The 14,168-nt window shown below is 54.6% G+C and overlaps 1 protein-coding gene across 1 annotated transcript; it reads left to right on the top strand.

Moving 5' to 3' along the window:
* Nucleotides 1–12,986, top strand: TAL1 (TAL bHLH transcription factor 1, erythroid differentiation factor). Its single transcript, XM_069477889.1, has 5 exons — nt 1–65; nt 1,633–1,791; nt 5,641–6,087; nt 7,379–7,473; nt 11,564–12,986. The coding sequence occupies exons 3-5, from the start codon at nt 5,642–5,644 to the stop codon at nt 12,016–12,018; spliced, it is 996 nt and encodes a 331-aa protein (XP_069333990.1). The 5' UTR covers nt 1–65; nt 1,633–1,791; nt 5,641; the 3' UTR covers nt 12,019–12,986.
* Nucleotides 12,987–14,168: the final 1,182 nt, after the last annotated feature.

Raw genomic sequence — 14,168 nt, 5'->3', positions numbered from 1 at the left:
CCGAGCCTTCAAGCCGGTAGCAGCTGGCTTCGGTTCCCGCCACACTTCGGCCACGTACATTTCTGGTCAGTTTCGTGGGTGCGGCCACCAGGGTCCGGGGGAGAGGCCAGGAAAGGACAATGGGCTCACTCTCCAGGCCTCGCGCCTAGGGTGGGGACCCTCGGGATCCCCTCCGGGGAACATTTTCCTATCCCTTCTCGGGTGAGCGACATTCCCGCGTGGGTCAGGTACCCATCACAACAGCGACCACGGCGGAGCCCGGGCACCATGGAGGGACGGGGTTAGTGCTGTCCTTGCTCAGGAAGAGAGGACTTTGTTTTGCCAGTTATTGTGATTGTTAATGCCATCACCATCACAATCGTCATCATTAATATCCTATTTTAATTAAAATAATCGTCCAGGACCGCAGCAGATTGTCCCTTTTAGCTTCTTTGGAGGGAGAACAAAGCAGCGCTCTTGCCCGCTCCCCAGCACTGTTTTCTAAGTTGCTGAGTTTGGGGTAGGGAGAGAAAATGAAGAGAGGGACGGACACAGAGTCTCCGTCATAAAACAAACATTAACCCCGAACTAACGCCGGGAAGGGGTGGATTGCCCGCTTCTTTCCTCCCCGCCTTCGTTTGGATTAGAGGAGGAGAAAGTCTTCTGCATTGTATTGAAACCCAGGGAAGAATTATTCCTATATTTCCACCAAAGCTACGGCAAATAGAAGGAGGCCTTCGCAATTAATCCAAGACTTCGATGTGTGATCATAAACTGGACGATTTAAGCAAAACAAATTAAACAAAACCCACTGGGGAAAAAATAAAAGCAAACGAAATCGGCTACACCCTTGGAAACAGTATCGGGTTTGTTTTTAGCCTCTCTTCCTTTTGTCTTGTTTATTGCTGCAACAAATTATTAGAATTCCCCCCCCCCCCACTCTGTCTAAACCCCTGAAAAAATCGAAAATTGTTTTGTAGGGATGGTGGAGGAGAAGGTGAGGAATTTCTTTTTTCTTTCTGCCCCTTTCCTTTCTTTTTCTTTCTTTTCTTAATCAGCAGGAAGAAAAGAAGGGACCTGAATAGATCATATTCTACCCCCAGCCTACTCCATTCCTTAGGAAAGTACAGTCCTTTTAATTGGGTTGTGGTTTCACTTTGAGCTGGAGGTGGGTGGGGGTCGTGGAGAGAGAATGGCAGTCTCCAAAGTTCTGCCCCACCGACCAGGGTCTCCTTTTTCGACACATCCTCCCACCCATCCACATCAAGCCCGAGACTACCCCTTCGCGGTGTGGCGGCAGCTCCGGCTTGGCCGGGGTTATTGAGCCGACCGCGTAGACACGTCGGTGCTTAGAAAACAAACTCGGGTTCGAAAATGTTCTGGGCAGCCTGCCGGGAGGGGTGGTTGTTGTTGGACTAAATAGTTATTCCTGATTGGTCAGGTGTAGGGTTCCTTTTTACTGGGGGTTGGGGGAAGGCTCCAAACACCTGCATGTTGGGGGCGGAAAACTGTTCGCGATTCCCTGGGCTGGTTATCCGGGGACATGAGGTAACTGCCAGCCATTGACCCCCATTTCTCTCTCTCCCTCCCTTTCGCCCTCCCTCTTTCTCTCCACCCCCCATCTTTCCTGGAAACTCGCTTTGGGCGCGGCAGACCGCGGAGGACCACACCGCAGCTTAACTGCTGGCCTCGCAGCGAGAGAGGGGGAGAGCAAAGACCCCAGTCCACAGCCTCGACATCGGCCTCCGCCCCGCTCAGGCGGAGGAGTGGAGATCCTATTCAGAGGGGCTGGTATCTCTAAATATGCCCCAGGTGAGTTTTTTGGAGTGGGAGATGGTGTCGGTGGAAACGGTGTCCAGAAAGGCCTTGGGTTCCGGCCCGGGTTTGGGGAGGCTCAGGACGAGGACAGCCCAGTCCCAGACTGGGGGAGGGGAGAGCAGCGTTGGGCTCGGGATCCGGGATCCGACTGCGGCTAGCTGCCTCTGTGGCCTGGAAGCAGGGCCCTTTCCTTTTTTCCTCCCTGGGTAAAACCAACTGGTTGGATTTAATCCTCCAGGCCTCTCCCAATGGTCTGGGTTCTGTGGACGTTTCATAAGGCCAGTAACTTTGGGGTGGCTGTATCCGGGTGGTGCAGGCGGTGCCTGGAACTAGCGCAGGAAAAAGGCTGCAGCCTGGCTGGCTAGCGCATTCCCCATCGGTGGGCCCTGACCCGGAGCCTGAGGCCTAGGGCGGGGCCGCACTGGAACACCCTTCCACGCCCGTAGCCGCGGGGGTGGGGGTGCCGTTCACTTGCGGTTTTGGTTCTGGTGCAAGCTTGGGGCTACCCCAGGTTGTCTTGAAAGTGTGGGTGCAGTAGAAGGGACCCGAGGCCGGCTCTAAGGCGATGGCTGTTTTCATCTAAGAAATTCTCTGAGCTGCTGGAGACCCCTCGCTTGCCCCTAGGCAGGAGCTCCGGGATCTCCTGCCTTGGTCAGGCCCACCGGGAAGCGTTCTGGCCCTCTGGCAATTGGCGCCGACGATTCGGTGGTAGGGGCTGCGAGCTGAGTCTCCGCGGCACAAAGAGAGAGGAGTCGCCATGGTCGACTACTCTAGTGCAGTGCGACTTAGTGCGAAACCTTTTCCCTCCTCTCTTCCATCCTCCCCAAATGAAAACAAATAAATGGAAATCACTCAGGCTTTCTTTTCTGCAATCTTAACCCAAGCCAAGTGATGCAGTTTAGTCGCCGACAACGTTCGGTGCTTGCTTGGGAGTTTTCCGGTGGCGGCCTCAGCTGGGGTGATCCCGGTAGCAGAAGAGTGGCCGGATTTTCCTGAGATCCGGGGAGGGCCCGGAGACGTCCGCCATGGACCTGGGGGGCCAATCATACCTTTCTCACAGGGAGCCTTGGAGATATATTTATAGGCGTCTGGAGAGGGCATTTGGGGCCAGGGTCAATTCATCTGGAATATGTACTCGCTCCCATTGCCCCTCGGGAACCCGTTCCTATTGCAGAGCTGAGGAATTAATCAGAGGGTATAAGTGTGTCATAACAGAGCTTGAGCTCAGTCTGCAATTGCAGGGCACATTGTCACTCCGTTAGAAGCTGGAGCTGAAGCACAGGTCACTGGGCACACGCTGGTGTGTCAGGACAATGAGGTAGGGAGGCAACACCTTGGGGCTTGCTCGTTTCGCCAGGGGCTGGTGTATTTCTGGTGCGTTTCACGCTGCAAGTAGCCGGAGGACTGGGATGATAGACTTCTGGTGCATTTCCAGTGGCCGCGGTGTCTTGGCGGCGGCATTCTGTGGATACAAACCTATTGTCTCCGCCATAATAGTAAACTCGCTTCCGATGAAGCATCAGGGACCCACTGCCTTTGCAGATGGTGTACACCAGGTCCCGGGGAATTTTGTCTTTTCTGGTCCAGAGGAGGGACCGGCAGACCCAGAGCAGGCGCTCAGTCTGAATAGCGATTCTTCCTCAGCTTGAGTGTCAGAGCAATTGAACTGGGCTCCCAGGGAGGCTCCGGAAGGTCCAGTCTTTCTTGGGGTGGGAGGGATTGTTCTCAGGATGATTCCGTTCTAGAGCGTTGCAGGGCCATAATGGGAACTCAGTGGCTGCCAGGAATGTTTAGATGGACTCTGCGCAGTGCTGAATTGGATCGTGTATTTATTTTCTGCTTTAAAATACCCCAGTTATAGCCTCTAATCTTAGCACTCTGGGAGGTCGAGGTGGGAGGATAGCTTGAGCTCAGGGGGCCAGCCTGAGCAAGAGCAAGACCTCGTCTCTACTAAATATAGAAAAATTAGCCGGGAGTCATGTCCTGCGCCTGTAGTCCTAGCTACTCAAGAGGCTGGGGCGGGAGGATCAAATTAGCCCAGGAGTTTGAGGTTGTGGTGAGCTCTGATGGTGCCACTGCATTCTAGCCAGGGCAACAGAGTGAGACTGTCTCAAAAAAACAAAAACAAAACATCCCTCCCCCAAAACCCCCAGTTATATAATTCTGAGAGCAGAAGCCTTGTTTTGAACAACTTATGAAGCCTGTCGAGTTGATTATATTTTTATTTTTTCTTATTTCATTTATTTATTTATTTATTTATTTTTGAGACATGGTCTCACTATGTTGCCCATGCTGGTCTTCTCAAACTCCTGGGCTCAAGCGATCCTCCCTGCTCAGCCTCTGGAGTAGCTGGCATTACAGGCACTGGCACCACCATGCCTGGCTTTGTGTTTTTATTTTATTTTATTTTTAATTACTAAAACCTCACAAGCATCCCCAGACTCCAGACCTAGAGTCTCCTGGTTTTTCTGTTTTGGTTCTTGCTGGGGCTTGACTCCATCTGGATGAAGCCAGGTGGTGGAAGAACCCAACACACTTGTGGGGAGGGGAGCAGCTGCGGTCATCTTGGAGTACGCTTGTGGGGTACATGTGGGAGGGTAGAGCAGTCAAAGTGAGATCAGGGTTCTGGTCTGGCTCTGAAACTGGCAGGCTGTGGGAGACTTTAGGCCAGGCAGTCCTCTCACTGGCCCATTCTCCTAGTTAAAAATAATAATGTTTACTTGAACATTTGCACAGTTCTTTTAAGTGCATAAAGGAGGTATTCCTCCTATTTCTCAAAGAAGAACAGGGAGGAAGAAGAGAAGAGGGCGGGTGCTGGAAGGACTTTCACATCCCTGGAAGAACTTTCACATCCCTGGAAGAATAACTTGTCCTGCTCTTAGACTGGAACCCATACCCCACTGGTCTTTGAATTTGAATGCCTGGGTGCCATACCACCTCAGCTGGGCCTCCCTGTCAGACCTGCCCTCACTTCGGAGTCCCTCCTCCTGTCCAGCAGAACAGAACCAGGTGCAGGGAGGTAGGGCCAGGATCATATTTTTCCCTTACGGACCTCTCATCTCCAGGTCTGAATGCCAGTAAAGGGCGGCTGGGGTTTCCAGCAGGGTACAGAATCCACAGTGGATTTGCTTAGTGCAGACACCCCCCGACCAGGGGTGAATATGTGTGTGTGTGGGGAGCTGGTTCCTCCAGATCATTCTGTGCCAGCTCTGGCAGAGTGAACTCCAGGCTGGTATCCATTCCCTGATTCCCTACTAACATCCCCACCAGGTTTCTGGGTGTGTGTCTGGCGGTAGGGTGTGGGGGGGTGTTGCAGAGAGGCGAAGTGAGGTTCCAAAAGCACCCCTACCTTCGCCTGACCGAGTTCCTGCCCAAACCAAAGGCGGCCGGGAAGAACACCGCCGGGAATTTGTCCCCTCCTCTTCTCTCGCCGTCTGAGAAGGGGGACGGGGTAATCTTTCTCGCCTCTTTGTACATTTCCTTCCTCCTTTTATCCCTTCTGTTTTTCTTTTGCTGGCTGTATTCCCCCCCCCCCCCCCCCGCTCCCCATGTCTCTGTCATCTTTCTCCATCTCTGTCCTTTTGGGCCTCAGTCTCTGGGTCTCCCAGGCACCCTCGTCCCTTCTCCCAACCCAGAGACCTCCTTTCCCTCCCGCCCTAGCCCCACCCGGCCTTCAGGCCGCGAGGGCGGGTGTGTGTCCACGTGGCGCTAAGTTTGTCGGCCTCTTCCCCAGTCTCGGTCAGTGAGTTCTCTCTCCTTTTCTCCCCTTTACCCCACCCAGTGTCGGTGGGCCGGGGGCGATTGTCAGAGCGGGCGACCGCTTGTCTGTCTGTCTGCCCGCAGGATGACCGAGCGGCCGCCGAGCGAGGCGGCTCGCAGTGACCCCCCGCTAGAGGGACGGGACGCGGCCGAGGCCCGCATGGCCCCCCCGCACCTGGTCCTGCTGAACGGCGTCGCCAAGGAGACGAGCCGCGCGGCCCCCGCGGAGCCCCCAGTCATCGAGCTGGGCGCGCGCGCTGGCCCGGGGGGCGGCCCCGCCGGTGGGGGCGGCGCCGCCAGAGACTTAAAGGGCCGCGACGCGGCGGCGGCCGAAGCGCGCCATCGGGTGCCCACCACCGAGCTGTGCAGACCTCCCGGGCCCGCGCCGGCCCCCGCACCCGCCTCGGCCCCCACGGAGCTGCCCAGCGACAGCCGCATGGTGCAGCTGAGCCCGCCCGCGCTGGCGGCCCCCGCCGCCCCCGGCCGCGCGCTGCTCTACAGCCTCAGCCAGCCGCTGGCCTCGCTCGGCAGGTCAGGGGACGGGGACGGGGACCGGGACGGGGACTGGAACAGGGGCTGGGCGGCAGGGCGGGCGGTCAGGGCGACCACCCCTGGAGCACTTCCACGGCCGCTGCACTCCTACCTGCGGGGCTGTGCGGGTGGAGCAGGGAGAGAGGAGGTCGTTTTAAACCTCTGGGCGTAAGAGCCTAGAGCTGTGGACCCGCCAGCCCCAGCCGCGCAAGTGAGAGAGGAGCCCTCTGTGAGAGAGTGTACGTGGCTGGGGGTGCACGGGTGTCCGGAAGCCGGGGGACAGGAGTGCACCCCGGGAGTGGGGTGGAGTTCAGGCTTGTGGCTGCTCTCAGTAGAAGCAGGGGGTGCTGTGTGATGGTGGTGTGGTGCGGGGGTCTGTGGGAGGGAGTCCCCCGAGTGTGGGTACCAGGTAAGAGTGTGTCTGAATGTGCTTCACTGTGAGCGAAGGTGGATGTTTGCTGCTAGGGGTGTGAAATTTTTCTGGAACCTGCAATGCTAGGTGTCCAGGCAAGAGATAAGGACCTGAGGGTGGTGGCAGTGGGCACCCCTCTTTGAATCTCTGCTGGATCACCGGCCTGAGGACCGACCTCTCCCTTCGCTCCCACTGCCTCTGCCCCTAGCTGTGGTCCCTGCACCTGGCCTGTACTTCCTGTGGTGGGAGGGCATCGGTTTCCCTGCTGGGGCCACAGTGATCATGGAGAGAGGTGCAGGGTTGGAAGGAGGACAGGAAGATGAGGCAGGGATAGAGAGGGTGGGACAGTCAGTGAGTCTGCAGGAGACTGAAAAAACAGCTATAGAGAGTCCACAGTGGGGATGACAGAGAGCAGCAGGCGGCAGTCAGTGGTGGGGAGTCAGGGTGTCCTGTCTGTTGTCCTTCCACAGCCCCATGTGGCTAGGATGAAGGAGGAGGAAGGCTGGGGGAGGGGAGAGTGTGCTGGAGTTGCACAGCATCAGGTATGACGGTTACATCTGCCTGTGTGGGCACCTATTTGGGAATGGAGGTATCTGTGTGGATTGTGTGCTTGTTTCCAGGGGAGGAGAGTGTGTCTGTGGGGTGTGTGTGTGTTCGTTTTGTGTTTGCTCCACGTGTTCACTTCTGCTTCTGTGTGCATGTGTGTGTGTGTGTGTGTGTGTGTTTAATGCTCCATCTATCCCCAGTGCAAATGTGGAGGGAGCAGGGTTTTCCTCCGGGGGTGGGGATGGCTTAAGATATGTAGGGAAAATCCCTAAGGAACCCCTTTCTTGCTCCACCCAACATGTGATCTTGTGGTCTGCCTGTTCCCTCCCCCAGTGGGTTCTTTGGGGAGCCTGATGCCTTCCCTATGTTCACTGCCAACAACCGAGTGAAGAGGAGACCCTCCCCCTATGAGATGGAGATTACTGATGGTGAGTCTCCCCATCCCACCTTTGTATCTGCCCCTCATGCTGGTTAGAGCCCTCTGCAGGAGGGAACAGGGGGGACTACTCCGTAGGTGTAGGTGTGGGCAGGTCACCTTGGGACCCCAAACCGCTGAAGCCCTTCACCCTGCAACTGAGCTGGGACTAGGCGAAGTCTGGGTAGTGGGTCTGGGAGGGCCACACTCACAGTCCTGGGAAGAGGGGACATGGGAGAGGGACACATAGTGGTGCTTAGCCCAGACCATTAGAGTCTGTTCCAGTGCCAACTCTAAGCTGTGTTTCTGCACTTTGGCAAGGATCCCAGGGGAGGGTGGAATCACACGGTGCCCCCAACTCCAGGCACTGACCCTCAGGGATTCCCTGTACCTCCTCCTAGTTCCTCTTTGGAGTTTGAAGTCTGCTTCCTGCCTGGAGTTGTATTTTCCAGGGTTTCCTCCCAGGCCCCTACATTGAGGGGCCCCCTTTGTTCCCTGCTGTGCATTTTGGGCTGAGACCTGGAGTTCCTTTCCCGACACCATAGATTCTGCCCTGCTCCCTGGATTACCCCACAAGGGCCTCAGCACTACTACTATGAACTATTTGAGTATTCTTTGGCCCTAAACTTGCGAAAGGGGTTGGATGAGTGGGAAACTTGGAGGACTCTCATCCTCTTCCCAGGGCTGACCTGATGTAGTAGATGGGTCCTGCCACCAGGGGCAGGAGAGCAGGCTCTTCAGAGCTGAGGGACTTTAAGCAAATCCCTGGTGCTTCCAGGGCTTCTGCCTGGCTGCGGCCTGGGGCTCCTGTAGGAAGAGCACCTGAGGCCTCAGAGCCAGGCTGGGATTTACGCTGGCAGCTGGCAGGAGGGATGTGTGTATGGAGCTGGAGCAAGCCCTCTGGATGTTCTAGAGAGGAGAGGGCACTGCAGTCCAGACAATACAAAAGACCTCAAAAGACCTAACCAGCCTGGGGCACGGGTGTGTAGGGCTGAGAGGGAAGGCTGGGGTAGAGGGGAAGGGTGCCAGGGGTGCAGCGCTGCTAGGTTAGAGAGGGGTTCTCCAGTTAAGGGCAGGTGGGTGCACCAAACAGGAAGTAAGTGGGACCAGCCCTAAAGTTCCCCACGGAAGTGACATTTTTTACAAGAGGCAAAGGAGGTGGTCACAGGGCCGAGGGTGTTTGCAGGGAGTACAGGAGTGTAGGGAAGCCATCACCCATAGACGTTACCAGTTTTTACTGAGCACCTACTCAGTGCCGGGCCAGAGAGAGGCAGAGGATGCCAGAAGGACGGACAGACTCAGGAAGAAGGAAGGTGTGGAGACGGGGTGGTTCTCTGGGAAGCAGCCAGAGAGGAAAAGGCAGAAATGTAGGTGAAGGGGAGGGGGAGTGCAGGATGTGTCCATGGGAGTTTGGAATTAGAGATTGAATCAAAAAGAGTCCATGGAAGTGGAGCTAATGCACGATCTAGAGTCAGGACTCAATGTGATTTCCTATTACTGAATTTTTCCAGGCCTCAGTTTCCTCATTTATAAATGGGGAGAATAATAGGTTCCTCCCAGATTGTTGAGAGAGAACAATGAGAGGGGCAGTAAGCCTCTCTCCACCGGAGACTGGGACCTCCTTAACATGGGGATTGTGTCTGTGCTTCCGTGATGGTACTCCTAGTGCTCAGCACGTTGCTCATCATGGAGCAGTCCTCTGGCCGTGGTTCAGAGGGTGGGGATGGGGATAGGTGAGGACAATAATTGCTGCCATTTATTGAACACCTACTATGCGCCATGGACTTTGTGTGCTTGGGTTTTATTTAATCCTCACCACAAGCCCATGAAGTCAACACTATTGTTTGCGTTTCACAGATGAGGAAATTGAGGCTCAGAGAGGTTAAGCAGCTTGCTTGAGGTCACACAGCTGAGTCTTATACCACTCTCATAGCACTAGTCTTAAGCTTTGGAATAGTCCTGACTACCCCCACCAACCTCCTTTTCTCGAGTCAGTCTAGCTCTGTGACAGCAATCATGGTACCTCTCTCCCCAACTGGAAGCTCCCTCAAGATCACCAGCATTAGCCATGGTGCAGGGACTGGTTCTTCCTATGTTACAGCTGAAGGACTCCCTCCCTCTGGCCTGGAGGCCCAAGAACAGCCAATTATTTCTTCTGAGGCACCCCAGGGTAGGACTACCGAGCAGGCGTGCTGTGTTTTCCCAGCTGGGGTTTGGCCTTTGGCAAAGTCAGCTGAGCTGGAGGCTGCTGGGGTTTGGAAAGACAGTTTCAGAGGCGGTGTGGTCAGGGCATGAGTGATCCTGCCCGGGAACATATGAGGGGCGTGCGTGTGCGTGTGCATGTGCATGTAGGAGGGAGAAAGAGGCGATCAGGCAGGAAGTGTAAGCACGACATGCTGGGTTGCACTCTGACCACTGAGGCAAGGTCTGCCTCTATCCTGGCCTCGGTCTTCTTAGCTGTAAAATGAGCAGTGGGACTTAGGGGAGGTCTTAGCCCTTCCTCTTCCCTCTCACTCACCCAAGTTTCCCCATTCTGAGGTCTGGTTCCAGGAGTTACTGGAAGAGGGCAGACAGATATCCCAGGCCTGGCAGTTCATTCAGTGCTCAGAGCTTCCTGAGGATGGTGTCGGCCTGGCTGTGTACCTCGGTGTTAGGGAAGGAAGCTGTCTGCTTAGCCCAGGAGCTCAGGAGCACTGTCAGGGCCCTCCTCATCTTCCCTTGGCTTTGGGAATCCCAGGTCAGGGTTGAACACTTAGCATAGCACTTTGCATACTGTAAGTGCTCAATACATGTGTCCTGGTGTCTGCCACTGCTCCCTAAGTTTTTGTACACAGAATGCTAACGACTACTGGACCAAGCTATAATCAGTGCTATGTAGACATGGGGAGACTGAGGGAGCCCTTGGGAGCCTGCCTAGAGCCACAGGCCGTAGCTGTGCCTGGTATCTCTCCACTCCTCTCCTGGGGTGAGAGCCTTTCTGCTCTGGTCTCTGCTCTCCCCTCCGATCCCCCACCTGCCACCATGATGGGTCAGTCAGCAAACATTTACTAAGCCCCTGTTCTGTGCATTCCATCACCCTTGGGATAAAATCCCCACACCTTACTGCAGAGCCCTGTGGGGTCTGGACCCTGCCTGCCCTGATCTTGCGCGCACTACTCCAGCCAGACTGGCTTCCAGCTCAGGCCTGTGCACATGCCACTCCCTCTGCTTGGACAGTCTGCTTCCTCGTCCCTTCCTGGGCTTGGCTGGCTCTTCTTAGCCTTAAGCTTTTGCCTTATAAATGCCACTTCCTCAGAAGGGCCTTCCCCAGACTCTGTAGGTCAACATAGCAGCTCCTCTCCGTCACCATTCAGCCCCATTTGTGTTAGTTGTTTGCTGCTTATTCATCATCTCTCCTCCCGATGTAAATGTAAGCTCCATGAGGGTAGGGGCCCTGTCTGTTCTGTTTGTCATTATTCCTTAATGCCTGACACAGTGCCTGGTTGTTAGTAAAAAACTGATGAATGGATAATAACAGCTGACATTTATTGACTGTTTAAGCTAAGGAAGGTATTGTCTTAAGTCCTTTGCCTGTGTTAGGTATTAGACCCATGTAACAATCTTATGACTTGACTTAATAGTATTATTTCCATTTTATAGATGAAGCTAAGGCACTTCCAGAGTGTCTATGTAACTTTCCCAGAGTCACTAGTCAGAAATGGTCAAATAGTCAGGAATTGAACCCAGAAAGTCTGGCTCCAGAATCTGTCTTCCTAAATTCTGCTCTAAGGACGCTTGGCAAAAGTGAATGAATGAATGAATGAATGACATATGGTCCCTGTCCTCAGATATCTCACAGCCTGGAGAGGGAGACAAGCACAGAAACATAATAATCGCGAGTGAAGGAGATCAGGGATTGTAGGACCGTGATGGTCTGATCTGTCTTCAGGGCTTGAGGGAAATTCTCAGAGAGGAGGAAACACAGGAACTTGATTTGAAAGGGTGCATGTTTTGTAAGTAAAAGTAAAGAAGGCATTCTAGGGTTCCCAAGTTTCCCAATGGATGGAGATTCCTTTGGGGGATCTCCAGCCCATTTTCCTAACCCTTGTCCTCCTAACCTCCAGGTCCCCACACCAAAGTCGTGCGGCGTATCTTTACCAACAGCCGGGAGCGGTGGCGGCAGCAGAATGTGAATGGGGCGTTTGCTGAGCTCCGCAAGCTGATCCCCACTCATCCCCCAGACAAGAAGCTCAGCAAGAATGAGATCCTCCGCCTGGCCATGAAGTACATTAACTTCCTGGCCAAGCTGCTCAATGACCAGGAGGAGGAGGGCAGCCAGCGGGCCAAGCCTGGCAAGGACCCTGTGGTGGGAGCTGGTGGGGGTGGAGGGGGTGGAGGGGGTGGTGCACCCCCAGACGACCTCCTGCAGGATGTGCTTTCCCCTAACTCCAGCTGTGGCAGCTCCCTGGATGGGGCAGCCAGCCCGGACAGCTACACAGAGGAGCCAGCACCCAAGCACACGGCCCGCAGCCTCCATCCAGCCATGCTGCCCGCCACCGATGGAGCCGGCCCGCGGTGATGGGTCTGGACCATGGGATCAGCCAGGAGGATGCCCTTAGGTCACTGGGATGGTGGGCTGCAGGGCAGGTGGGATAAGAATCGGGCAGCTCTGAAGCAGGGCGATGGACTTGGTGAACTTTCCTTGATGTCTGAACTTTGGGAAGCATTTACTGACCCTGGGGCTGGCTTTTCTGTTTCCTGTCTCAGTGGGAGAGCAGAAAAATGGAGCAAAGTGGTAGGTACTTTTTATGAAGACGGCACGGTCTTCCCTTTCCCCCAATCCCTAATACTTCCCAAGTAAGAGGCTCTAGAGTCACTGCTTTTGGCCTGGAGTTTGGGAGCCCTGTCTTGGCTGAGACCTGGGATTGTCAACTCTCACCTGAGGCATCCAACAGCCTCCGCCTTGCCTTTGGCCCCTCCCAAGCTGGCTGGGGTGGCTCTTTGGCCACTTTTGTCCAAACACATAGGTACCCAGTAGCTGCCCATTTCCTGAGCCCTATCTTCACCCAGGCCCCTGTCGATCCATCCAGCTTGCCAGCTGCTGCAGTCACAAGCCTCGAGGTGCCTTCTTCAGGATCTGGTTGAGGAAGACGGCCAGTGGACAGCCTGCTCTCAACTGGCTGGGCCAGAGGGTCAGAAAACCCAGTAGCCCTTACTTCTTGCCCTGGGGATCAAAGCCCTGCTTTCTCCCCACTGAGACTTGCCTTCCTCTTCCTGTGGCTGTGGGGACCAAGTCTGCAGCCTTGAGTGTGCCCTGTTGGGCTTTGTGCGAAGGCAGAGAAAAGGAAAATGATATTAGAGTGACATTAGCAGGAGCTGTTTTGGGCATGTGGGCTTCAACTCCTACATATCACTGTTCATGCTGGTGGGTGTGTGTTGGTGCTGGTCATAGGTTGCAGCCCTGTCTGTGAATGCCCCTGGATGCTGGCAGGATCTCCCTGCTGCAAGACATCTGTGCTAGTGGTCAGATCTCTGTTCTGAATTGAGCACAAACTCTATCCTATGAATTCTTTGCATTTGGGATCTTTGCTTGACTTCAGTTATTGGTGGGATCTTTAGGTCTCAATATGGCCCAAGATCCAGCCCCACTTCTAGGGCAGGGGTAATCTAATCAGAGACCAGGCCCGGGCCAAGACCCAAACATGCACATTCACTTAGCAGAACCTTACACACCCCTCGATTATGCAGCTTTCAGTTCTCAAGGGTGTGCCTGGGAGGTTGGTTTAATGCAATAGGAGTGCCCCCCTCCAAAAGCTGTATATGAAATTTTTGTAAATCAAATCCTTATCGTTCATCTTTTGAAGAAATAACTACCACAAGTCCTTTTGTAAAGTGAAGAATCCTTTTGTAGAGTGAATCATTGCTCCCTGGTTTACTTCCTGTGTCAATCCAGATGGCGGGACGTGGTTTTCTTAAGGCTAGGCCTGCCTGTGACCTGCCTTCCAAGCTCATGGGACAAACTGCACAGAAGTCCTGTATGTCTGTCATTGTACCCTTAAGTCATCCCAGCCCTCTCCCACCAGGCCCTGCCTTTGAGCTCAGAAGGAAGTCATCCTATGTCCCTGTCTCTCATGCAGGAACTGTCACTGTGGCTGTCCAGAAAGCCCCCCTCGCAGCTGAGTTTCAGCCCGGTGGCTCCCACTCAATGTGATGGGACCTTGAGTTCAGTCATATACAGATAGGGAATGACCCCTGCTTTTAAGTTGTCAGGGCCAGCTCTTGGGCATGGGGGCAAGGTGGTTAACCCCTGTAGCATTCTGACTCTCCATCCCATCCCAGACTCCCCAGATCATGTCGGTGAACATGCCAGCGCTTGGGAGATCCCGTGAGGAGTCCTTTCCAAAGATGGAGCAACTGTTCTAGGCTCTAAGGCTGTGTTTGCTTCCAAGGGGATCAACTTGACTTGGGAATGACAAGTGGCTGGTGTGGATGGGTGGATGGCTTTTATGAGATGGATCACACATTCTGTCAGGAACTCAAGCTCCCAGTTCCCTCTCATTTCAGACTTGCAGTATGACTGGGGGAAGGTATCTTTCTCAATGTTAGTTTCTCATAAATACCTGGCGTGGCCTGTCCCCTATGCTGGGTGGACTAAATGGGATCATGGAAGTAGAAGTGTTTCGAGCCCAGAAAGAGCTCTGTTCCCCTCACCATCCATCCTGCAGTGGG

This window comes from Eulemur rufifrons, chromosome 8 (genome assembly GCF_041146395.1).
Source record: "Eulemur rufifrons isolate Redbay chromosome 8, OSU_ERuf_1, whole genome shotgun sequence".
Lineage (NCBI taxonomy): Eukaryota > Metazoa > Chordata > Mammalia > Primates > Lemuridae > Eulemur > Eulemur rufifrons.
Note: the sequence above shows the minus strand (reverse complement) of the source record. Positions and strands in the feature narration are given on the sequence as shown.

Coding starts and splice junctions, on each gene's coding strand:
- TAL1 (XM_069477889.1), top strand. CDS start 5,642: ATGACCGAGCGGCCGCCGAGCGAGGCGGCTCGCAGTGACCCCCCGCTA. Junction 6,088..7,378: donor CCGCTGGCCTCGCTCGGCAG/GTCAGGGGACGG, acceptor TCCCTCCCCCAG/TGGGTTCTTTGGGGAGCCTG. Junction 7,474..11,563: donor TGAGATGGAGATTACTGATG/GTGAGTCTCCCC, acceptor CCTAACCTCCAG/GTCCCCACACCAAAGTCGTG.